Source organism: Chanodichthys erythropterus, chromosome 16, assembly GCF_024489055.1.
Source record: "Chanodichthys erythropterus isolate Z2021 chromosome 16, ASM2448905v1, whole genome shotgun sequence".
In the NCBI taxonomy this organism is placed as follows: domain Eukaryota; kingdom Metazoa; phylum Chordata; class Actinopteri; order Cypriniformes; family Xenocyprididae; genus Chanodichthys; species Chanodichthys erythropterus.
In genome coordinates this window covers 17,225,140-17,249,753 of record NC_090236.1, presented here as the reverse complement: position 1 = coordinate 17,249,753, position 24,614 = coordinate 17,225,140, and the positions used below count along the sequence as shown (strand labels likewise).

At 36.6% G+C, this 24,614-nt stretch overlaps 2 protein-coding genes across 2 annotated transcripts; one reads left to right on the top strand and one right to left on the bottom strand.

Annotated features, from left to right (window-relative positions):
• Positions 1 to 2,850: 2,850 nt before the first annotated feature.
• On the bottom strand, positions 2,851 to 15,211 carry slc25a24l (solute carrier family 25 member 24, like). The gene is made up of 10 exons (XM_067364201.1): positions 15,089 to 15,211; positions 14,807 to 14,933; positions 14,341 to 14,428; positions 13,943 to 14,054; positions 12,701 to 12,859; positions 8,041 to 8,178; positions 7,855 to 7,962; positions 4,933 to 5,100; positions 4,635 to 4,773; positions 2,851 to 3,035 (listed from the first exon to the last, which is right to left on the bottom strand). The coding sequence occupies exons 1-10, from the start codon at positions 15,209 to 15,211 to the stop codon at positions 2,851 to 2,853; spliced, it is 1,347 nt and encodes a 448-aa protein (XP_067220302.1).
• A 3,588-nt stretch (positions 15,212 to 18,799) lies between these two features.
• Positions 18,800 to 24,326, top strand: dnajb4 (DnaJ heat shock protein family (Hsp40) member B4). The gene is made up of 3 exons (XM_067362639.1): positions 18,800 to 19,215; positions 19,572 to 20,149; positions 23,167 to 24,326. Exons 1-3 carry the CDS (start codon positions 19,005 to 19,007, stop codon positions 23,398 to 23,400), a joined length of 1,023 nt encoding a protein of 340 aa, XP_067218740.1. The 5' UTR covers positions 18,800 to 19,004; the 3' UTR covers positions 23,401 to 24,326.
• The last annotated feature ends 288 nt before the right edge of the window (positions 24,327 to 24,614 follow it).

The following is a 24,614-nucleotide window of genomic DNA, read 5'->3' as shown; positions in this document are numbered from 1 at the left end:
GGCTCTCTCGCGAGAAGTGAATCACAGTTTCTCTCGGCTGCAAAGCATGTGATTGGCTGTTCACCACTGATGTCACAGATTCGTGTGCATGCTCTCCATAAACTCAGGATCAAAGCCTGAGTTGACAAAGAAAGTTGATGATAAGCATCATGGTACCATCAAAGCCAGATTGGAGTGATTGGTTTTGTCAACTTGAAACTATAACCCTGAGTTTGTTCAACTACCATCATGGTACAGGCCCCTGATTCAAACTTCACACAAACAGATGCAAATACTAGACCCACGGAAATTATTCACTTTCCAGCTTTTTTAACCTAAATGTGCTCACTGCAAATGACGCCCAGCTCTTGGCCATAATGGGTGGAGCTTGACCTAGAGATAGGGAATAGGGATATGGTTATGGTGTGGCTGGGCCTTCAAAAGTCCTCCACCCATGTCCAGAGAGTTTCTGTGTTTGACTTGAAGCAATATGTTCTGGCTGTAGACATGCACAGATTCACTCTCAGACATGCATTATTATCAGAAATGCATGTGCCGTAAAGGGCCAGTGCAGGCTTGTTTGCAGGGCAGTCAGTCACAGGTGATCCACACTCCAATCCTGAAGGGGGCACGCACGGTAATGTAACGCTGTTTACTAACCGCCACAACAGGAAAAAGCGCAGAAGAATAAGAGATGATTGATCCCGATTGATATGTTTAAATGTAATCTCTCAACCAGTGTTTCAACTGCAGAAAGATATCAATAAAACAGCTTGATAATAATATCTCATGTAGCATTACATTTGCCTCAGGCATTTAGTGTCGACAGATTGTTAGTTCACTAGAGAAATTAACTCTGGAGAGGAGTATTTTGTATTGGTGCATAACATCAAAGTACCGCAAGAGCAATTCAGAAGCATATGGAGCATCTGCTTTTAATCACTCTTGTGGTATTTTAATGTCATGCACCGATTGGTCAGCACAACGCCGCATCAAGTTGAACACACAGAAGTTTGTGCCTGACAAGCACATGCACATAATATTATTATATTACAATAAAACATGCAACATGCTCTGACCTTGAATTTATGAACAGTGATATAAATAATAACAGATCAACTGCTCGTTGACTCATGTCTGAATGTACTCATTGATTTTATTGTGTTCATTTTGAGGGGGGAAAATCCTATAATTTTAAACAATGGTGGTATTTGAAACCAACATACAAAAAAGAAAACAATCATTTGTGTAATTCGACTTTTGTCTCAAAACCATAGTTAGTAGTTAGTGAGATATAGCCCTTGTGACAATATAGCCCTAGGCTCCCCTATATCTTTAGTAGAATCATTTTTGTCTAAATAATTCAAATATATTGTTTCTAAAAATCTTCAGAAGTAGGCCTATATGATTATATTCAGGGGTGCACATAACTTTTTTGGTCTGGTTTTCAAGGGAGCACCTGAAGATGTTGCTTGGTACTCACACATTACGTGGCACACTTATCCTAAAAGCTGTTGTCATCATTTTCCTCCTGACTGATCTCCTCACTTTCGTTTCTCTCGAATACGGTAAATGATGATGTTTTTTTAATTTTAATTATTTAACATTAAAGGTGCTCTAAGTGATCCTGGGTGGAGTAACTTCCTGTTGACGTTCGAAGTGTTGTCAAACAAAACAGAGGCTAGCTAGACCCTCCCTCCTCCTCCTCCTCCCCCTCCCCTCCCCTCCGTGCTTCCTGAAACAGTCATGAATGCGCATTTAAAATCATTCTTATCGGTTATTGGCTGAAGCACTGTTTATTATGTTTTGACGTCCAGGCTGCACCAGTTTGTTTTTGTTTACCGTTTTCGGAGCTTGTGGCGACTACAGAGACCGCGTTTTTTTACAGTGTGTTCAGGGGACAGGCAGCTTAGCAGATAGTGAGGAGATGTTTGCTGTATGTGACAAAAAATGTTTTGACCTAAAAACGCGTGACATCACATAGAGCACCTTTAATGACATAGACAACAGCAAAAATATTAGACTACTGTCACTTTAAGGTGGAATGCACGGACCGAATATACTCACATCCGGTTTCTTTCTCAGCTGTTCACTAATGACATAACCGAGAAAAAACTTGCAGAGACAGGTATTTTGGCATAATTTAGTGTGTATGTGTCCCTTCAAGTGCAAGTAAATGCAAAAGACGAATCGATTCGGTGTTCGAGCTCTGTGTGAAACGCGCCTCTCTCTATGTCTCTGCGTGCTTCGGGTGTGTGTGAGGCTGTGTGCACAGATAGCAGCTCTCGAGTCCCAACTTTTGCCTCTTCTTCTGCGTTTAAAATCGTTTGAATATGTTAATTGGCAAGAAAAACATTCACTCTATGATGGTTAAACTTAGCAGTTAATCCACGAATCACATGCGTACCGAACCGTTGGAGCTTATCCGTACGGATTAAGGTTTAACTGCGATCTGTTGCACCCCTAATAATTGAAGAAAACACTTATCATCATGATTGCTATCTTACCAGAGATGGAGAAAAATCCTACTCCAGTAAGTAAACGTGTCCCGTCACACTGTCCCCAAAAATGTTGGTACTCAAAATGCTTCCCTCTACGGTTTCTGGTGCGCATTGTTTATTTTTACCATGCGTGCGCACCTGCGCAGCACTTATGTGCACCCCTATTAAAAGTTCGAATTTCCCTAGTCCGTACACTCACTCAAAACTGATACTATGCTCTTGTACTTGTTAAAAGGCTCAACTGATGCAATGATACTCATACCATAGTTATATGTTACCATAACAATAGGTAACAGGTACGTGATGAAACATAATTCAAAGAAATCAAAAAGACAATCAAAAAACATACAGTCTAAACCATTATTCTACATTAGGACAATGAAGAAAGCAATGTTTCAAATTTTGAGGTCAGGGTGTAATTCAGCAAAGCACAAGGAACAGCTCTCACAAAGCTAGCACCCATTCCATTATAAAAACCTCTGACTCCATATTTCTCATAGATTCCAAAGAGTCCTTGAAGAGCATCTGCAGACTTCTGTGAGGTCGAACAGAAAGCTGAGACAGTGAGAGGAGAAACAACAGTGATCAAATTACAAATATTTTTAGTAAATGCTGAAGAAATTCACAAGACAAATACTGATATATTCGCACAGTCTGGGATGAACATATCCTACATATGTTCTACGAATGTTTTGCTAACGTTCCCTTTAAGTTATGAAAACATTATTTCTGAATGTTATCTGAACATTCAAAACATCCAATGTGTTTACATGCTTTAAAACATTTTTTTCTTGTTTATGAACATTTAAGAGAACATTCCTTTTTATAATTCTTCAAACACTATGGGAATGTTACTTCTGAATGTTCTTTGAACATTCTGAAATTAAATCCACGTCCAACTGATTTTCAGAAAAAAGTTTCATGAGAAATGTAACGTTTGTTTTGAGAGAATTAGAATAGTAAAGAACAGATAACATTGAACGAACATTCAATTAAAGGTGCCCTAGAATCAAAAATTGAATTTACCTCGGCATAGTTGAATAACAAGAGTTCAGTACATGGAAAAGACATATGTTGAGTTTCAAACTCCATTGTTTACTCCTTCTTATATAAATCTCATTTGTTTAAGAGACCTCCCGAAAACAGGCGAATCTCAACATAACACCGACTGTTATGTAACAGTCGGGATCATGTACGCCCCCAATATTTGCATATGCCAGCCCATGTTCAAGTTATTACACAAGGGCAGGCAGTATTAACGTCTGGATCTGTGCACAGCTGAATCATCAGACTAGGTAAGCAAGCAAGGACAATAGCGAAAAATGTCAGATGGAGCAATGATAACTGACATGATCCATGATTACATGATATTTTTAGTGATATTTGTAAATTGTCTTTCTAAATGTTTCGTTAGCATGTTGCTAATGTACTATTAAATGTGGTTAAAGTTACCATCGTTTCTTACTGTATTCGCAGAGACAAGAGCCATCGCTATTTTCATTTTTAAACACTTGCAGTCTGTATAATTCATAAACAACTTCATTCTTTGTAAATTTCTCCAACAGTGTAGCTTTAGCCCGTTAGCCGCAGAGCATATAGCCTCAAACTCATTCAGAATCAAATGTAAACATCCAAATAAATACTATACTCACAGGAATCGATGTTTGCATGCAGCATGAATGACGAACATCTTGTAAAGATCCATTTGAGGGTTATATTAGCTGTGTGAACTTTGTTTATGCACTGTATAACTGCACTTATAGTCGAGAGCTCGGGAGGGCAGGGAGCAAGAGATTTAAAGGGGCCGCGCAGCCTGAATCGGTGCATAGTTAATGATGCCCCAAAATAGGCAGTTAAAAAAATTAATTAAAAAAAATCTATGGGGTATTTTGAGCTAAAACTTCACACACACATTCAGGGGACACCTTAGACTTATATTACATCTTTTGAAAAGACGTTCTACGGCACCTTTAACATTACTGAAAGAGACCTTGCCAGAATGTTCTGAGAACAGCTGGGATTCTGTTTTTGTGTGAATGCAGACAGAGGATGAGCATGATAAAATTTTACCAAATTTACAGCACAGATATCAATTATTAAAAGTCTTAGAAGACACTTTAGTAGATAAAGGAAAACATTCAGGTTAACATTCACCTTGAGCCTGCTGTTGTGTTCTAATGACAGCAAGTGGGTAACTGGTGGCCTGTCCTGATGCAAATGCTGCAAAACTGAAGAGGAACAGCTTGGAGTCACTGACGTGCTCTGGATCCTGTCTTGCCCAGCTTATAATTGACTGCCAGAGGAGAAAGACTTCATGTTAATGACTGATGCCTTTTAACTTGGTGAGAAGAAATAAAACTGGCCCAGCCAAACTGTCTGAAAGTAAAAGCAGTTTTGTAGTTTGTCTCTTTTTGATCGAATACTTAGATACCTCCTCCGGTGCCCCGAATACCTGATGCACTGCACATTCCACTCCAGCATAAGGTATCATGCAGAGTATGCTGGGTTTGAACCCTCTGTAGAAAGCTGCCACAGACTCATTCTGGTAAATCAACTTGGCACATCCCAGTACTCCATTGTAGGTGCCAGCAGGCTGGAGATTTAGTCTAACTTTCAGCACCTGCCATTAGAAGAATGTAAAACATGTCAATCAACTTACAGTACATGTGTAAGTCAATAAAAATAATTGGTGTTGCTCTAATGAATTGTAATTGTGAATTTTAACTACAACTTAGTTTGTGTTAATGATGAAAAATGACTAATATGGAAGGTGTATGAATTCTCATAATTGCAACTTTATTTCTTGTAATTCACACTTGTGACTTCATATTATACTATTGCGACTATTTCTCATAGTTACACATTTCATAATTGTGACTATATATATATATATATATATATATATATATATATGTGTGTGTGTGTGTATATATATATATATATATATATATATATATATATATATATATATATATATATATATATATGTGTGTGTGTGTGTGTGTATATATATATATATATATATATATATATCTATATCACAGTGTCACTATACCTCACACTCAGGGATTGACATTAAAGGTGCCATAGAATTGAAAATTGAATTTACCTTGGCATAGTTGAATAACAAGAGCTCAGTACATGGAAATGACATACAGTGAGTCTCAAAAACCATTGTTTCCTCCTTCTTATGTAAATCTCATTTGTTTAAAAGACCTCCGAAGAACAGGCGACTCTCAACATAACACCGACTGTTACGCAACAGTCGGGATCTTTAATATGTGCGTAAATGTAAACATCCAAATGAATACAATACTTACATAATCGGATATGCTGCATGATGAACACTTTGTAAAGATCTATTTTGAGGGTTATATTAGCTGTGTGAACTTTGTTTATGCAATGTATTATAGAGTTGCAAGCTTGGGGGCGGGGAGCGCGAACATTTAAAGGGGAAGCACGCTGATATATTTAATGATGCCCCAAAATAGACAGTTAAAAAAAATGAATTAAAAAAAATCTATGGGATATTTTGAGCTAAAACTTCAGACACATTCAGGGGACACCTTAGACTTATATTACATCTTGTGAAAAAGCGTTCTACGGCACCTTTAAATTTTTTGCTCACCAGCCACTGCGGGTAGTGGTTTTCCAAAGTTACTAGCCAATCAGTATTTTCACTGGCCACAATCAATACCATCAGGAAAAACTGCCATATAGATATTTTAAATTTTATCTCATAATTTGGCAGCAGGTAAATTAGGCTGCTGTCACTTTAAGACCTGATGCACAGATCCATTATACTGTCACACATGTGTTTTCTTTCTCAACTGTTTACATTCACTTAAAATATAACTGAATGTGTTTACATAAATACTCACCAAGACCAGCATGTTGACATTATTTTTGTGTATTTCATTGTTTAAAAGCAAAAAAATCACAAAAAATAACTTAATTTAGTAATGAGGCGGCTTTATGTGCACACACTTTGGGTGTAAGCACAAAATGCGGGAATGAGTAAATCCCATGCCGAAATTCAAGCCCTGTAACACAAACTATTTTTTATCCAGAGCAAATGAAATAAGTGAGTGAGGGGAGGTGGGTTTCTGTGTCAACTCGCTGTTGGAGAGACGAGAGAGCGAGAAAGTGCTCTGTGGAATATGTGTATTTGAAGCATTTCAGATATTTCAGAAAAGTCAATATTTTTGAGAACATTACATTGCACTTAGTTCATTATTTTAGATGCCCTTTTAAAAGACTACAATTGAAAAATGTATATTATATACAATATGTTTACTATATAAAATTCAACCCACCGAAGTGGCTAGTAGGAGTGTGACTGCGTTACACACCACTGCTAAAATCCATCCACATTTGGCGGCTAGGCAGGTGTTAATGTCAAGCCCTGCTCACACACTTGTATTAATTGTGAGTTTAGATGGCATATTGTAACTTTATATTTTGCAGTTGTGACTATATTTCTTGCAACTGCAACATTAGTTATTATAAGTATCACTTTATACCTCAAAGGAGATTTCTTATTTTAATCTTTTTGTCACAATCAGTGTTATTTTAGTATCACTGAGATACTACTAGGTTTATTTATTTTTAATTAAATTGAATTTTAATTTTAGTTAAAGTAATATTTTGGTGTGTTTTTGCCATTTCTATTTATTTTTTTAAATGTCTAAATTCTTTTTATTTATTTTTTAGTACATCAATTTAAATTAAATGAAAACAATAAATGTTGCCTGAAATAAAATTAAAAATCTTTTTTAGTACACATTAATTTTATCTGAATTTTATCTATATATATATATATGTTTTTTGTTTTTATTTTAGTTAGCTATAACCCTGGCAACAACTACTGACGATTATTATCATTTTATTTTTTTAATCTGAAGCAGAAATTTAGCCATTTATTTGTGCATTTAGTCATTATGTGAGACAACAGGCTTGTGTGACAAAATTACATATTGTACATAAAATTACATTGCCATAACTCTTTTTGGGTGCATGAAAGTAATACAATACAAAGATTAAAATTCAGTTATACACCTAATTTGCATCCTTAGCTCTTCACATTATTATATTAACAATAAAAAATGCTTTCTGTCTTTGCTGGAAAGTGAAGAAGAAAGAGATATGAAATTACCCAATGTGTACAGCATTCTGAAAAACTGTAATTATAATTCAACAGGGTTATTGATTGAATGTTGCTGGTTCTTGCGCAAGAAATCCTTTATAAAATTTTACCTTCTTTATAAAAATGATGACAGAAGTGACAATACACACATGTTTTCTTTTTACATACTGTATTTGAGAGACAACACCTTACAGTAAGGAACTCCAACCTGTTGTGTCACTGTGATACCTCTAAGGGGTAGAACACAGCATGTGCCACAGCCCCTGACACACAGCCCAGTCCAAACCTCTGATGGACTGTCAGACTGTCCCTCTCGCCAAGCGTGGACAACCTCATCTGTCAGGAGAGTGACATAAAGAATGTTTGAACATTGTGCACATGTGAGTGAATATTTGTGCAAGTTTGTGTGGTCACCTGGGCATAGATGAAGCACTGAAGCGTTGATTGTGGTGTTCCTTTAAGAACATTTACAGCATTTCCTTGCCACAAGGATCTAAAACCTCCAGTCTGCAGCTCCCGGAGTCCAAGAGACACAGCTTTGGATCCAAAAACCTATCCAGTATACTGCAGTGTGTTAGGCTATTGTTGTTTTACAAATAAAATATATTTTATATACTCCCAATTTAACTGAAATACTAATATTCAGTATAATACACTACATTATTGACATGACTGCACTGACACTTTTGGATAAAAACTAAATCTTCAACTGAATTGAGCTGGATGATGACACTACTGTCTTCTGTAGACCTGCTTAAAAATGAAAAAGACACTGTGTAACATTCAGTTTTGGTTTCTTTTTCCTGGACTTTTAGGGGGAGTTGACATGATACCTTTTTCAACTAAAAACATGACAAACGCAAACTTTTGAAAATGGGTTTCAAAGTGGACGTTTTGAAAATGATATACCGTTATCATCTCCGTGTAAATACAAAAACGTGAATTTGTGAAAATGGTGATGTCAATTTTACATTTTCAGTCTAAGTGTATAGTGTTTCTTTACAAAGTGACATCGCCAACTACTGGCCTGGCATGAATAATACATGATAAATAGGCATGATAAGTAGTTTTTAGTTGTTATAGGTGATCCGTGTGAACGTGGATCGCTTTGACAAAGTTGTCGTCTGTATGCAAAACTTTTCAAAAACACAAAGGTGAAACTTTTCAGTTTTTAGTACATTGTTGTTGTTTAGTACATCAGTAGCTGCGTCTCATTTCAAAAGCTATATTCTCCGGAGGTCGCATTTAAAGGATGTATACATCATCGAGGCATTTAAGTAAAGTAACCATTAGATTGCAAAGAAAGAAATTACAGTATTTTACACCTTTCGAGGAATAACAGTCAATTTTATTATATTTACTTTTCTTAAATAAGACATCCTGATGACATATGCAGCTTTCAAATGTGACCTCCAAAGGATGCTGCCTCTGAAATGAGATGTAGTTAGTGTTTCCTGTGCTTGCTTTTTTTTTTTCCGTCGTAGGTTCTCATTTGTTGTCATGGTAACTCATTGTTTGATGATTTGAGCCACCTGCTACTTGTTTAGCTCTTTAGTTATTCTATATACAGTGCTCAGCGTAAATGAGTACACCCCCCTTTGAAAAGTAACATTTTAAACAATATCTCAATGAACACAAAAACAATTTCCAAAATGTTGACAAGACTAAGTTTTATATAACATCTGTTTAACTTATAACATGAAAGTAAGGTTAATAATATAACTTGGAGAACAAAATTTTCAGCTTTACTCAAATTAGGGTGACTCAAAAATGAGTACACCCCACTGAAAGTCTCTGGAGCAAAGCTAAATTTTAGACTACAAATGTCTAATTTAACAAGAATTCAACCACAGGTAAGTCTAATTATCCATTACACATTGTGTCCAGCAGACAGTTGACTATAAAAGGGTGTTAAAACCCCTTCCCATGTCATGCTGTCAGCAATGGCACCACATGGAAGAGAAATGTCACAAGACCTGAGAAAGAAAACAATTACTTTACAACCTTCTTGTGAAGGCTACAAGAAGATCAGCAAAGCTTTACTTATCAGTCAGAATACTGTAGCAAAAATTGTACAAAAATTTAAAAAAGATGGAACGTCCAGGTCGTCCACAGAAGTTAACACCTCGACAGGAGCGTCTTCTGATGAGAAGGGTTAAAGAAAATCGGCATGCAAGTTCAGTGCAGTTATCTAAAGCCAAACTGGGGTGACTATTTCCTGTGACACAATATGGTGTACACTGCAGTGGAATGGCACGCATGAGTGCTGTCCACGAAAGAAGCCTCTCCTAAAGCCAAGGCACAAAAAAACCCGCCTAGAGTTTGCCAGGGCCCATGCTGACAAATATGAAGACTACTGGGACTCTATACTCTGGAGTGATGAGACCAAGATAAATGTTTTTGGAACTGATTGCTTCAAAACTGTATGGTGTTGCAAAGATGAAGAATACAAAGAAAAATGCATGGTGCCTACAGTGAAACATGGTGGTGGCAGTGTCCTTATGTGGGGCTGCATGAGTGCTGCTGGTGTCAGGAGCTGCATTTCACTGATGGCATCTTGAATTTACAGATGTACTGCTATACACTGAAAGAGAAGATGCTACCATCACTCCGTGCCCTTGGTCCTCCTGCAATTTTCCAACATGACAATGATCCTAAACACAATCTAAGGCCACTGTTGGATTTCTGAAGAAAAACAGGGTGAAAGTGATTCAGTGGCTCCTGATCTGAACCCAATCGAACACCTATGGGGAATTCTGAAGAGACAAGTTGAGCGTCACTCTCCATCCAGCATCCAGTCTCTAAAAGAGGTCATTGTTGAAGAATGGAAAAAGATAGATGTTGCAAAATGTCACTAACTTTTTTCATTCCATGCCTAGAAGACTTGGTGCTGTCATTAAAAATCATGGAGGCCATACAAAGTACTAGATGTAATAGTTTTTGTTGTGGGGTGTACTCATTTTTGCATCACCCTAATTTGAGTAAAACTGAAAAATGTGTAATCTAAGTTATATTATTAACATTTTGGAAATTGTTTTTTTGTTCATTGAGATATTGTTTAAAATGTTACTTTTCAAAGGGGGTGTACTCATTTATGCTGAGCACTGTATATTTATTCCTCAGTTTGAATAGTTAATTTTTAGTTGGTTGTGTTTCTCCTTTGCTCTAGTACTCTCCTTTGTTCTAGTATTCTCTAGTATTCTTTGGTAAATCAAGGGAACGAATAAGTCAATTGTGCACACAATTCATAAATCGAGGGAACGAATCAGTAAAATGTGTGCACGATTTAGCCTACTATTTTTTCCCTGCATGTCATGTGCGAGGCTCCGTACATATTTGATGAAGTTTGCATCATTAATTATTACTGTGAAGCTGCTTGTATGAAACTGATCTGCATTGTACAAAGCACTATATAAATAAAGGTGACTTGGCATGACAAATTCTTTCTAAACAAAAGTATTGCTCTGACTGTACATTTCTTAAAACATTTTGTTTGAAAGATCAAGTGAAAATCAACTCTGAGAAGAGTTAAACAGCAAATATACTGATAAAAATGGAACATACACCGATGAGCTAAAACATTATCACTACCTGCCTAATATGCTGTTGGTCCTCTGCGTACTGCCAAAACATTGCCAACCCACCATGGCAATGACTCTACAAGACCCCTGAAGGTGTCTTGTGGTATCTGGCACAAGATGTCAGCAGCAGTTCCTTCCGGTAGGTTGTGAGGTGGAGCCGCCAGGGATCGAACTTGTTTGTACATCCAACTGATCCTCAATTGGACTGAGATCTGGGCAATTTGGGGACCAGTGGAAGACCTTGAACTCTTCATCATGTTCCTCAAACCATTCCTTAACAATGTGTGCAGTATGTCAGGGTGCATTATCCTGCTGAAAGAGGCCACTTTCACTAGGGCACACCATTGTCATACCTGGTCTGCAACGTTTAAATAGGTGGCACATGTCAAATTTACATCCACATGAATGACTAGAGCCAGGGTTTCCCAGCAGAACATTGGCCAAATCATCACACTACCTCCACCGGCTTGTCGTCGTCACACAGTGCATCCTGGTGCCATTTTTTTTCTCAGGTAAATCCAAGTGATGTAAAAGAACACGGGACTCATTGAACCAGGCGACCTTCTTCCACTGCACCGATGGATAGGGGTCATCATAGACACTCAGATTGGTCTGCAGCTACGCAGCCCCTATACGCAGCAAAATATGATGCACTGTGCTGTTATACATTTCTCTCATAACCATCATTAAACTTTTGTGTGATTTGTGCCACAGTAGACCTTCTGTTGGCTTGGACCAGACGGGATTGCCTTTGTTGACCTCATGTATCAATGAGCCTTGGGTGCCCAACACCCTGTCAGTGGTTTGTGGTTTGTCCCTCCTCGGACCACTGTTGGTAAATTTTTCAGATCTTTTTTTCCTTTTTTACAAGAAGTGATTGTTTGCTTATCATCTAATCTACCCAGGCATTAATATTAATATGTGGCCTTGTAAGAAGATGATCAACGATAATGTTTTGGCTCATCAGTGTTGACTTAGCAGATTAGGTGCCAGATTGTGCCAGCACAAATCCTCTTTTGGTGTTAAAAAACTATTGTCAGGATTTACTAAAGACACGCAGTGAAAAATTAGCGCTTAAAAGTTTTGGACACAGTTATTTTTGCAGTCGACCTTATTGCATATTGCATATGCAGGAGTACTCACAAAATGTATGTGAGTAGATTATTTTAATGAATCATGCAAGGTGATTTAGTAAGGTTTGCACAAGTCAATTTAACGGTATTTGCGTCAAGATTTATCACCCAAAAAAACATGTCTAAATATATATATTGTCCACACTTGCTTTAAAATTCACTCAAAAGTCTTTGATTTTAAAATCAATAGAAAAAAGTATGAGCACTGTTGTATACAACTAAAGATACAAATGATTGCTCAAGACTTGCTCATATTTTAGGTAGAGGAAAGTACAGACAAGTGAGTCACAACTATATATATATATATATATATATATATATATATATATATATATATTAGTTGTGACTGAAAAAACCTACCTGAAGTCGTGTCTTTAACATGTCAATTGGTGCTGTCACAGTTCTGGAAATTGCATCTGCCAGGCCTGCAGCCAATATAAAGTTCCCCCAGATTGACAAGTCAGTCTCATCTTGGGTTAACTCAATAGGCAAAGAGCGACTCTCTCCTACATCAAACACCTAAAATTACAACATCATTTTATAAACCTGATAGTGAACAGTGCAGATTAAATGCATATGTGCAAAAACTTGAAGGAATTTTCTAGTCAAAATGACATTTTTCCCATACTCTGTATGTGAAGTGTGACTTTCTCTGAAGAACACAAAGGTTTTTACAATAATATCTTAGCTCTCAAGGTCCACACAATATAAGTGAATGTTGACCAAAATTTTAAAATTCAAAAAGAATATACAGGCCCAGTTTCACAGACAGGGCTTAGACTTAGATTTAAAGGTCCCGTTTTTCGTGTTTTTTTGAAGCTTTGATTGTGTTTATAGTGTGCAATATAACATGTTTCGCATGTAAAAAAACACAGTATTTTTCACATAATTTACTTATCTGTATAACGCTGTTTCCACTGTCATAAAAACGGGCTGATGACTTCCTTGTTTTATGAAGTCCGTCCTGCAGAAACTGATTGTGCCAGCGGTTCCTGTGTTGTGATTCCACAGCAGCTTAGCGCATCTTGCCAGGAAAGGTCACGCCTCTTACCATAACGTGGAGATGCATGCGCTCAGTGTTATTGTAAACATGTCTTTAATTTTACCCTATCAATTTGAGCCGGAATCAGACCCGATGATTGGACTGCGGGATAAAAACAACAGCGTTTTGACGACATGGCGATAAACACACTCTACAAACGCAACTCTTGTGTATTCCTGTGGGCGGAGGTTAGTCAAAAAACTGTTTTAGTGACGTCATTAAAGAAGGAAGTAGAGGGATGTAGTCCAAACTGGACGTTCGATGTAGGCGACTTCTGTTAAATAAAATATCTCGCTTGGCATTGAACTTTGAGCTTTAAAATTTTACAGATTTTATTTATACTCTAACAACAACATTACACCCTAACTAAAGTTTGAAACATGGGATCACGAAGAACGGGACCTTTAAGTAACTTTTATAAACGTTCACTAGAAAAAAAAAAAACGACTAGTGTGCATCTTGAGACAAAAGAATGGCACTGACATACTTCAAAAATTTTCCTTTTGGGTGAATTATTAATGATATTTTAGAAATAAGTATTTAAAAGCTGAAATTTTTACCAGGTTATGTTTCCAGGAAGATACTAACTCTCCAATGTTTTCTGCTGGGTTAATGATGACGTGCTGGAGGAATTCCTCCCAGTCTACTGTCATAGAGTTGTCTTCATCCATCCTAATGACAATCAGAATTCAATGTTAATAATCTAATGACTGATTAATAAGACAGTCAATACAAATTCCAAACCATTTCATGGATTTCATGCATTAAATATAAACTGTACCAATACACAAGGTTTACATAAATCTGTATATGTCAAGGTATCTGACCCCATATTACAGAATGTGATCTTGATGTGACATTTATTTTCTATAGTCTTGTTACCAATGCCATCATTATCATTATCAAATATCATTATTTAATATTGCAAATGTGGAGGCAGCAGCTGCAGGTCTCTTACATTTGAATGATTCTCTTTGCATTGGGTTTTGTTATGACCAAACCTAATTCCTTAAACAGAGTCATGATATCATCCAGGTCAATTGCCCCTAATCAGAGGAAAGAACATAAATAGTCATTCAATTCACAATTGTTTCAAAGCAGCTTTACAGAAAATGCATGTTTCTGTTACAATTAATCTGTAACCTGAGGTAACTGTGTATATCCAAATTGCAGAAATGTACAGACAATACAGTGCAGTTATCTAACATCATAATTAAACAAAAACAGAATATAGGCCTATGTGTATATTTTATAATAATAATATTAATATATTTTTGACACAGTTTTGGTACTTTGTTTTGTGAGTTGAGAGAACATTTTACACCACTGCACAAATACCAGTCCAATAACATTAAGTTGTTTCAATTAAAAAAAAAAAAAAAAAAAAAAAAAAAAAAATAATAGCCCACTAAGCTATAACTTACCACATTTATTTCTGTCAAGGGCATGGAAATCTATTTTCCATTTCTTCTCTCTGTCCATAATGTAAATAAGAAATTCCTGATAGCTTAGACGTCCATCCTCGTTTTGGTCATAATGGGACAAGATTGCCTGAACGAAAGAATAGGCTACTATAGTATAATAATATAGGCTATTATTTGCTCACACAGAAAATAAGTGTAGCCTGATCCAGACAGGCTACATAAAAGAATGATTACTTGAACACCTCTGCAATTGATATCTAAATATCCAATAGAAAATCTTACTTGAACCTTTTCACAAACTGGTTCCACACCTATCCTGCGCATTTCACTCTGCAGCTCCTCACGAGATATAAAACCGTCTTTATTCTTATCGAGTTTATCAAACAAGCCGCGGAAGTGATCCATGATCCGATGTAAAAGACAATGTTATTTAAATGTAATTCATATGAATAGTTTTATAGAATAACAAAAAGTTTTAAGTAAGATTATTAGTTTAATTTGTGGTCAATTATTATATTTTGAGCTTATTTACTCTGATAACGCTGAGTCATATCTCCAGCCTGAGGATGGAGTACAATGCGGTGGTCCAGCGAAATGCCATCCTCTCACCGGGAAATCTCGTGCTGTACCGATGCTAACCAGCAGATGGAACTGCAGTGCGTGTTGTAGTGCGGATCATCAATATTGTTCACAGACCAAACATGGACATTTCTTAAAGGAAACATGTGGGTGCCTGATCACATTTTACAATGTAGCCTATTCATATTGGACTCGCTATCTAATATTTTTTCAAAGATTAGACTACTTCAAATATGCAAAGCCGGTCTGGGTGAAGGGGAGAGGTTGGGATGGAGAGGAAATACGATCTTTTGCTGGCACTGGCAGGCTGCCACTACTATACTTAGAGTGCTGCCTTTTAATGTCAGATTTTCCATCTATTTTCAGAAAATGACATCTAGTAGCCTGCATCTATGACAACTTTGCTTAGTTTCTGATGAAGATAGTGTGCTTTACAGGTTTAGAGTATCTTTCTGAGCTAAAGCTTTACACTGAGGTTTCACTTAGCCATAGGCCTCATACTTAAAGGGTTAGTTCATCCAAAAATGAAAATTCTCTCATTTATTACTCACCCCCATGCCATTCCACACCCGTAAGCCCTTTGTTAATCTTTGGAACACAAATTAAGATATTTTAGTTGAAATCCAATTGCTCCGTGAGGCCTTCATATACGGAGCAATGACATTTCCTCTCTCAAGATTCATAAAGGTACTATATCGGTTCATGTGAGTTCAGTGGTTCAATATTAATATTATAAAGCGAAGAGTTATTTTTGGAGTGCCAAAAAAACAAAAAACAAAACACGACTTATTTAGTGATGGCCGATTTCAAAATTTTGCTTCAGGAAGCATCAGAGCATAATGAATCAGTGTATCGAATCTGCTGTTCGGAGCGCCAAAGTCACGTGATTTCAGCCGTTGGCAGTTTGACACGCGATCTGAATCATGATTCGATACACTGATTCATAATGTTCCGATGCTTCCTGAAGCAGTGTTTTGAAATCAGCCATCACTAAATAAGTCGTTATTTTGTTTTGTTTTTTGGCGCACCAAAAATATTCTCATCGCTTTATAATATTAATATTGAACCACTGTACTCACACGAACTGATTTAAATATGTTTTTAGTACCTTTATGGATCATGAGAGAGGAAATGTCATTGCTCCCTATGAAGGCCTCACGGAGCCATCGGATTTCAACTAAAATATCTTAATTTGTGTTCTGAAGGTTAACTAAGGTCTTACAGGTGTGGAACGGCATGAGGGTGAGTAATAAATGAGAGAAATTTTAAAGAGATAGTTCACCCAAAAATGAAAATTATCCCATGATTTACTCCCCCTTAAGCCATCCTAGGTGTAGGCTATATGACTATCTTCTTTCAGACGAACACAATCAGAGATATATTTAAAATATCCTTAGTCCTCCAGGTTTATAATGGATGTGAATGGGGGGGGGGGGGGGGGGGGGGGCACGTTTTGAAGTAAAAAATAATGCATCCATCCATAAAAAAAGTAATCCATACAACTCCAGGGGGGTAATAAAGACCTTCTGAAGTGAAGCGATGCATTTTTGTAAGAAAAATATATTTAAAACTTTATAAATTCAAATACCGAGCTTCCGGCGGACGACCGATTTTTGCCAAACGAGTAATCCTCTGACACGATGTATGACGCAAGATGTAGGACTATTGTAAGCTTATGCCTCTTGTGGTTCAAACAAATAGGGCTGTGCACGGTGCACCAAATTTCTTATATTGAAATCCTCCGAAATTTCTCTTTAAAAATGATCATTTTAGACTTATAATCCAGGACTGGTGATTTGTTTTGTTCTATCCTCTGCACCTCCGCGTTCATCATTACATTGTGCGTCCGGTCAAAGTATACTCTTCCACCACAAATCGACTTGCACATTCTGCATACGGCTGTCTGCCAGAAGCTATTTGAATTTATAAAGTTTTAAATATGGATTTTTCTTACAAAATTGCATAGCTTCGCTTCAGAAAGCCTTTATTAACCTCCTGGAGTTTACTTTTTTTATGGACGGATGCATTATTTTTGACTTCAAAATGTGGCCCCCATTTACAACCATTAGAAACCCTGCAACTAAGGATATTTTTAAATATATCTCTGATTGTGTTCATCTGAAAGAAGATATACAATGGCTTGAGGAGTAAAAATCATGGGATCATTTTCATTTTTGGGTGAACTATCCCTTTAATAATAATCTATTGTCTGCAGTATTATTAATCATAAAAGTCTCCTATTTTAGTCTAAAGTTCATCTAAATGACAGACTGATTAGAACTGAGGTTAAATGACAGGAGAAACAAAAGAAACAAACAAAGCTTTCAGATCATACACACATCAGTCAATATAAACACTACAGAGCATTCAAAAGACACTACATCAAAAAATGGGGAACACAGCATCCAGTACATGAGGTCACAGGAAAAAAGTATTGTAAGCACATTTTGCAGGTTACATAACTTAGTAAGATGAATATATTGTAAACTGTATAAAATTTCAGTATATTCAGTTCTAGCATACTGCAAAAATGCAGTAGTCAATCTGCAAAAGTTTAGCCCACATACAAGATTTTTGGAAAAAGTGACGTAAGTATTGAAAAAAGTGTCCTAGTGATTGTTTAAAAAAAAAAAAAAACAACTAAATAAGGAATTAAAGTGGAACCTTTTTCTTGTCAGAGCTTGTCTTGTATGGATTAATCCTGGATAGATAGATAGATAGATAGATAGATAGATAGATAGATAGATAGATAGATAGATAGATAGATAGATAGATAGATAGATAGATAGATAGATAGATAGATAGATAGATAGATAGATAGATAGATAGATAGATAGATAGATAGATAGATTTTTTTTAATATCGCCTAATAATTTTAGTGTTCATGCCAACTTTGATTAACTTCATCAAAAGATTAAGTCATAAAATGCCTTTCCATTTTACCACTTGTATTATTAGGCTATTATTTTAAGGTACAAATCAGAATTTAGTAGTTTAGTATACTTAGTAGGTTGGTATAATAACAGTGTATAATGTAGGCTACTGAAATGTACATTAACTGTAAAATATGCAGCCACTAAACTGCCATCCTCTAATCCCCAGAATAGAGATCCCCAGACAGACAAAACTAATGATAGATAGATAGATAGATAGATAGATAGATAGATAGATAGATAGATAGATAGATAGATAGATAGATAGATAGATAGATAGATAGATAGATAGATAGATAGATAGATAGATAGATAGATAGATAGATAGATAGATAGACTATTCTCAGGCTATTCACATTGCTTCTGGTTCAAGAGAATTTAGATCTCTGAAAATGGGAAATGACGTGCCTCAGCTACGTTCTAGAAAGCGCCCTCTGATTATTCCAGAGCTGCAATAGTACAGGGGAGGGAGCAATGGCTATTTAAAGAGGGTAAAATAACACAAGATCTTTAGTGCTGAGTAACCGCCTCCAAACAGACACAACAGGATCAACTGATCATCTGTATCACGGTTTAAAGAGGCAGGATTTGACACTGTAGCCACGACAGTGCATTTATTCACGTCCTTCTTTTTCAAGAGACTGAATCCTCGGGCAGCGGCGCCAACCTGGTCTGCATAGGAGAAAATGGGAAAAGATTATTACAAAATATTGGGAATCGCGAAAGGAGCATCAGACGACGACATCAAAAAGGCGTACAGAAAACAGGCTCTGAAATGGCATCCTGACAAAAACAAGGCGGCTAATGCGGAGGAGAAATTCAAGGAGGTCGCGGAGGCTTATGAAGTTCTCAGTGATCCAAAGAAACGGGAAATATACGACCAGTACGGCGAAGAAGGTATGCTTCTTTCATCTCTGTAATATATCTATATTAGCAGTGAACATTATGTGAGTCATACTTAATTACTCTGCGCATCTTTTAAACATGTCGGATGTAGGCTACAGACAAAAAATGTTGAAATGAAAAAGAAAGGCTGAGTCCGGACATTTACCGTACAGTATGGCTGTATACTGTACGCTATACAAAGTTGACCATATGTTCTATTGTCCTGGAAGTGCTCAACCAGAAAGCTCTACATTAACCGTCGAAATTAGATGTCAACGCTGTTGTCTAATTATAAATGGTCTGTATTTGCGTACATTTAGTGTTTATAAAGAAATAAAACGTGTTTTCTCTCAAATCTGTGCATTTAGGCCTTAAAGGAGGTGGAGGAGCATCCGACGGGCCAGGAGGCAACTTCACCTACACCTTCCATGGAGATCCTCATGCAACGTTTGCCACGTTTTTCGGGGGAGCCAATCCTTTCGAGATATTTTTTGGCAGGAAAGTCAATGGACGAGATGATGATGACATGGAGGTGGACGGAAGTGACCCCTTTGGTTCTTTCACGAGTTTTAACATAAACGGATTTCCACGCGAACGGCACGTTGGCCAGGGCGGCCCGCCGCGCAGAAAACAGGACCCCGCGATCCATCACGAGCTCCGGGTGTCTCTAGAGGAGGTCTTTCATGGGTGCACCAAGCGCATGAAAATCTCACGCAAGCGCTTGAATCCGGACGGACGGACCTTGAGAACCGAGGACAAAATCCTCACTATTGAGATCAAGCGTGGCTGGAAAGAGGGAACCAAAATCACGTTTCCACGCGAAGGTGACGAAACACCCAACACTATTCCGGCCGATATTGTGTTTGTCATTAAAGACAAGCCTCACGGCCACTTTCGACGAGAGGGGTCTGATATCGTGTACCCGGTCCGGGTCAGTTTGCGGCAGGTGAGAAGAGCCTATCCATCCATCCATCCATCCACCCACCCATAAAACTGTAAAAGTGCTGTCTTGCTGAATATAACAGTCTATGTAAATTTTAACACTCAGTTACATGGTAATTCATACTTTTACTGCCAAAAACATTTTACAATATTTTACAGTAACAATACATTCAATATAATTGCAAACACTTTTACAGTAAGCCTATCATCCATCCATCCATCCATCCATCCAACTTGCTGAGTGCATAATCAATTTTTACTTAAAAAACACTTTATTTTAATATTTGCACTTTACACTTTATTTGGATATTTTACAGTATCCATTAAATGCAATATAATTTTCCACTATTTACGTTAAATTACAATACATATAAATGACAGTTTAGCATGTTAAATTTAGCAAATAATACTGCTTTTAAATTAAAATTACAAACCCTTCACACTGACACTTTTATAGTATATACCTTCAATATATTTGTGCAGGTTTCTATAAGGCAGTTTTGTAAATTTCGCTAGCTAAAATGTTAAATGTTTTGTGTGAAATTTCATCTCTTACATAATGCAGTTTGGACAGTAAGGAATATGAGCTCGATCAGCTGTTGTGAGATGCCAAAAAAGGAGCTCGCCCACTTAAACTGTTACAGGGCTATGGCAGAATCATTGTCCTGTGTTTGTAAATGTCACTACTGTACATAGAGTACCCAAACCCATCAAATCAAATATACTTTTAGGCTGTTGAAGGGAAGTGTGTGTTGAAAGGGAAAGCGTTAGATACATTTTTGCACACTAGCAGTATTATGAATGAATTGAAATGATTTGCACAGGTTACTATCATAATGTGAAAGTTTCATACTTTCACATGTAACATCTGAAATTCTCAACTTCCTGTCCTGATGCTGGTCGTTTAAGAAGAAAGTGTAAAGAATACAGGATGAATAACATAAAACATAAAAAAAAAATGACATGAAATGAAGGCATACTAAAAGCAGGTCCAATTACCTTCAAACAACGGCTCAAACCAGACATGCATAAAACTGTTTGCCTAACTAGTCAATTAATTTTTCTAGATGGATGACGGTGAAAAAATGAAATATTTATATTGTAATTATGCAGGTATGAACAACAAAACTGCTTTTCGGTATCCTTGTCTTATTAGTACACTGTAAATATATGATAATACATAGCAACATATATTTTTCCAAGTCATCCAAATAACCACTTTCAACTTTATTTTTTTAAAGTTATACAGGATTTAACTAATTTTAAAAAAAAAAAAAAAAAAAAAAAAAGAGGTTGAAGTGAGCCAATTTGATTATACTTAAAATTTAAGGCAGCAACTGAACTTGAAGTTGAATTAGGGGTAAATTTAGAACTAATAGCACACTTAAAGGTGCAATATGTAAGATTTTTGCAGTAAAATATCTAAAAACCACTAGGCCAGTGTTATATATATTTGTTCACTTGAGTACTTACAATATCCAAAATGTTTCCAACTATTTGTAAATCAATCCGGGACGTGTGAGGAGTCGCCTGTCAATTGCGTCATACACGCGTTACCCTAGGTTTCTGGTTTTATTTTGTAAACACTGGAAACACCAAAGACACTTTAATATTTAAATGTTTTAATAGACAAGGGAACAACTGCTTGGTTACGTTTATAAACAGAAATCTAATTGTTGTTATATAGCTCAACACATTTAGTCTTATTGTTTAAATCTAATTTTCTAATTTTCTTGTACCATGCTTTACCATGCCTCTGAGAAAAACACTATTATGTGAAGTAACTAACAGAGCATAATCAGATGCAGCTTTATTTTTAGTAACAGTAATACAGAATTTTTTCCATCATACAATACACTTTAAAATTAATTGCATGCCATTTATCAACACAAGCCATCCAGCATTTAATTTGATATTCAAAAATCGATCTATCTTACTGAAGTGTATCACAAACAAGTGTCTCACAGCAGCCGCCGAGCAAACGCACAGAGTAACGTTATAACATCATTTTCAACACTCTCAAATGTATCTAATATGATAAATAGAGCGACGTTACCTTATACTCATGACCGGAAAAGCGGAAGCGGCGCCGGCGATTGTGGCATAATAAAAGTTCTGCTGCTCGTGAGGCGTGTGTTGCGCAATCGCTCCAGCGGCCTCTTTCAGCTCCCACAACACTCGCTGCTTCATACTACAGTAACATTAATAATCGCATCCATGAACATGATTTCTTCCCGAGTCCTATCCCGATTGTTTCCACCGGCTGTGATGTGAAGACCACATGTCCCAAGATTCCGTGCTCAAACTTGCCATCATCAAGCTACGCATTTGTTTTGAATAGGCCTCTAGCGACCTCTAGCAGACAGAAATCGTACATATTGCACCTTTAAAGGTGCAGTGTGTAAATTTTAACAACATCTAGCATTGAGGTTGCGAACTGCAACCAACAGCAGCTCACCCCTCCCTTTCGCGTGCTTTGAGAAGCTTTGAGAAGCATGCTTTCGTGTGCTTTGGCTGTCTGGCCAACACAAATCAAAGATGTCGTCGTCTGAGACAGCAGATGTTAGCCAGTCAAGAAATTAGGTTTCTTCTTACTTCTAACAAAGAATTATCTCTGCTTCTAGTAAACCAGATGAATACTACTACTACTACATCTTCATGCGTATTCAATGTAGTGACGATGCAGGCTCCCTCTAAAAACACGAACGATTTAGAAGAAGAACAAAATAGTGGTGAAACGAATTCTGTAAAGTGGTTGTCTGATTAGATGCCGGCGCATAATGGCGACTTGACATGGAGGGGGGACCCGTGGTGTATGTAGATATAAATGGCTCATTCTAAGGTAATAAAAACATAACGGTTCATTATGTAAGGTCTTTATACACCAACGAAGACATAGTTATGAATATTATATTGCATTTCTGTTAATACATCCTCCCAAATTTTACACATTGCACTTTTAAAGTTAGAGTTTCAATATTCTTATCCTACTAACAATTTACTGTATTTCTTTGATCATAGTCATTGTGTGGCTGCTCCGTCACCGTGTCAACGATAGACGGTAAAACGTGCAATATGAAGATAACTGATGTTATCAAACCCGGCATGAGGAAGATCATTGCTGGACAAGGACTGCCCTTCCCAAAGAACCCAGAGCAAAGAGGGGACCTCATTGTGGAGTTTGATGTGAACTTTCCTGAAAGTCTGCCATCTAATGCCAAGGATGTCCTGAAAAGACACTTACCCGTCTCATAAAGTGAACTTGGACAGACTTTAGTGACATTTTTACATGAACAATTCAGTCCCCTCACATATGTGGACTAAAATGACAAATCAAATTTTGAGAATGTGCAATTTCTATTTTTTATCTAAATGTTTGTTAAATATATATATGTGTATGTTATATATCTAACACACACACACACACAGATACACACACACACAGATACACACACACACACACACACACACATACATACATATATATATATATATATATATATATATATATATATATATATATATATATATATGATGTATGTATGTATGTATGTGTGTGTGTGTTGCATGCCTGTGTATGTCAGTGACAGTGCAAGCTTAAAGTGCAATTTGTGTCTGAAAGGTTTTAGTTTTTTGCTTCATTTAAAATATGCATTTGAAATGTTTTATTTAAATGTTATACAACATCAGTATTTTACAGACTAAATTAGAAAGATGTATTTGTTTGCTTTTTTTAAATAGAAAATCCAAGTAGAAAATTAATCTGTACTGACAGATCATGTACTGTTCTTCTCTCTAAATGCACAAAATAATATAATTTTAGTAAATGATGGCTTGAAGTGAACTGTGTGATGGTATCATGGATACTTGCCTTCATTCATGATATAGCATTTAGCTAGATTCATAATGCCTTTTCAGATCTGATATGTCAGATCCCTGTAAATGTGAGCAACAGACTCACATAATGTACCTGTCTTTGACAGAGACCAAAAAATGGTGACTTGTGCTGTGGGTTCATAGCATGTTTATTCATTGAACGTTTGGAGAGCATTTGTTGGTATTATTTTACCTTACATTTTTACTCTGTTGACTACTTTTAGTGTCTTGTGTTTGGAAGTTTATTCTGGCTAAATCCTTTAAATTATACAATTAATAAAAACTGTTGAAGATAGGCTACAGAACCCTCAACTACTGTACACGTGATTCATTGAAACATCCGCCAGAGGACGCCACATGTTCAAAATCAGACTATATGAGGGAAATTATGTCCAAAATACTAAGCAACCTTTGCTACTGAATATTAGCCATCATATTAGAATGATGACTGTGAATTATGAAAGCAGAATTTCGGGCATAGCTTAGCTAAATCTCAATGAAAACCCTGACAAAGCTAGACGATTGTCTGTATCCTAAATGATTAAGAATGAATGAACGTATTTACAGTAGACTACCGGACGAAATTATGAATA

What these genes read in the sequence shown, in the direction of transcription:
- dnajb4 (XM_067362639.1), top strand. Translation starts at nt 19,005, where the DNA reads ATGGGAAAAGATTATTACAAAATATTGGGAATCGCGAAAGGAGCATCA. An exon ending in CGACCAGTACGGCGAAGAAG is followed by an intron (nt 19,216 to 19,571) that starts GTATGCTTCTTT and finishes CTGTGCATTTAG; the next exon opens with GCCTTAAAGGAGGTGGAGGA. An exon ending in TCCGGGTCAGTTTGCGGCAG is followed by an intron (nt 20,150 to 23,166) that starts GTGAGAAGAGCC and finishes CTTTGATCATAG; the next exon opens with TCATTGTGTGGCTGCTCCGT.
- slc25a24l (XM_067364201.1), bottom strand. Translation starts at nt 15,211, where the DNA reads ATGGATCACTTCCGCGGCTTGTTTGATAAACTCGATAAGAATAAAGAC. An exon ending in TGTTAAAGACACGACTTCAG is followed by an intron (nt 8,179 to 12,700) that starts GTAGGTTTTTTC and finishes TATACTGGATAG; the next exon opens with GTTTTTGGATCCAAAGCTGT. An exon ending in AACACAACAGCAGGCTCAAG is followed by an intron (nt 3,036 to 4,634) that starts GTGAATGTTAAC and finishes TCACTGTCTCAG; the next exon opens with CTTTCTGTTCGACCTCACAG.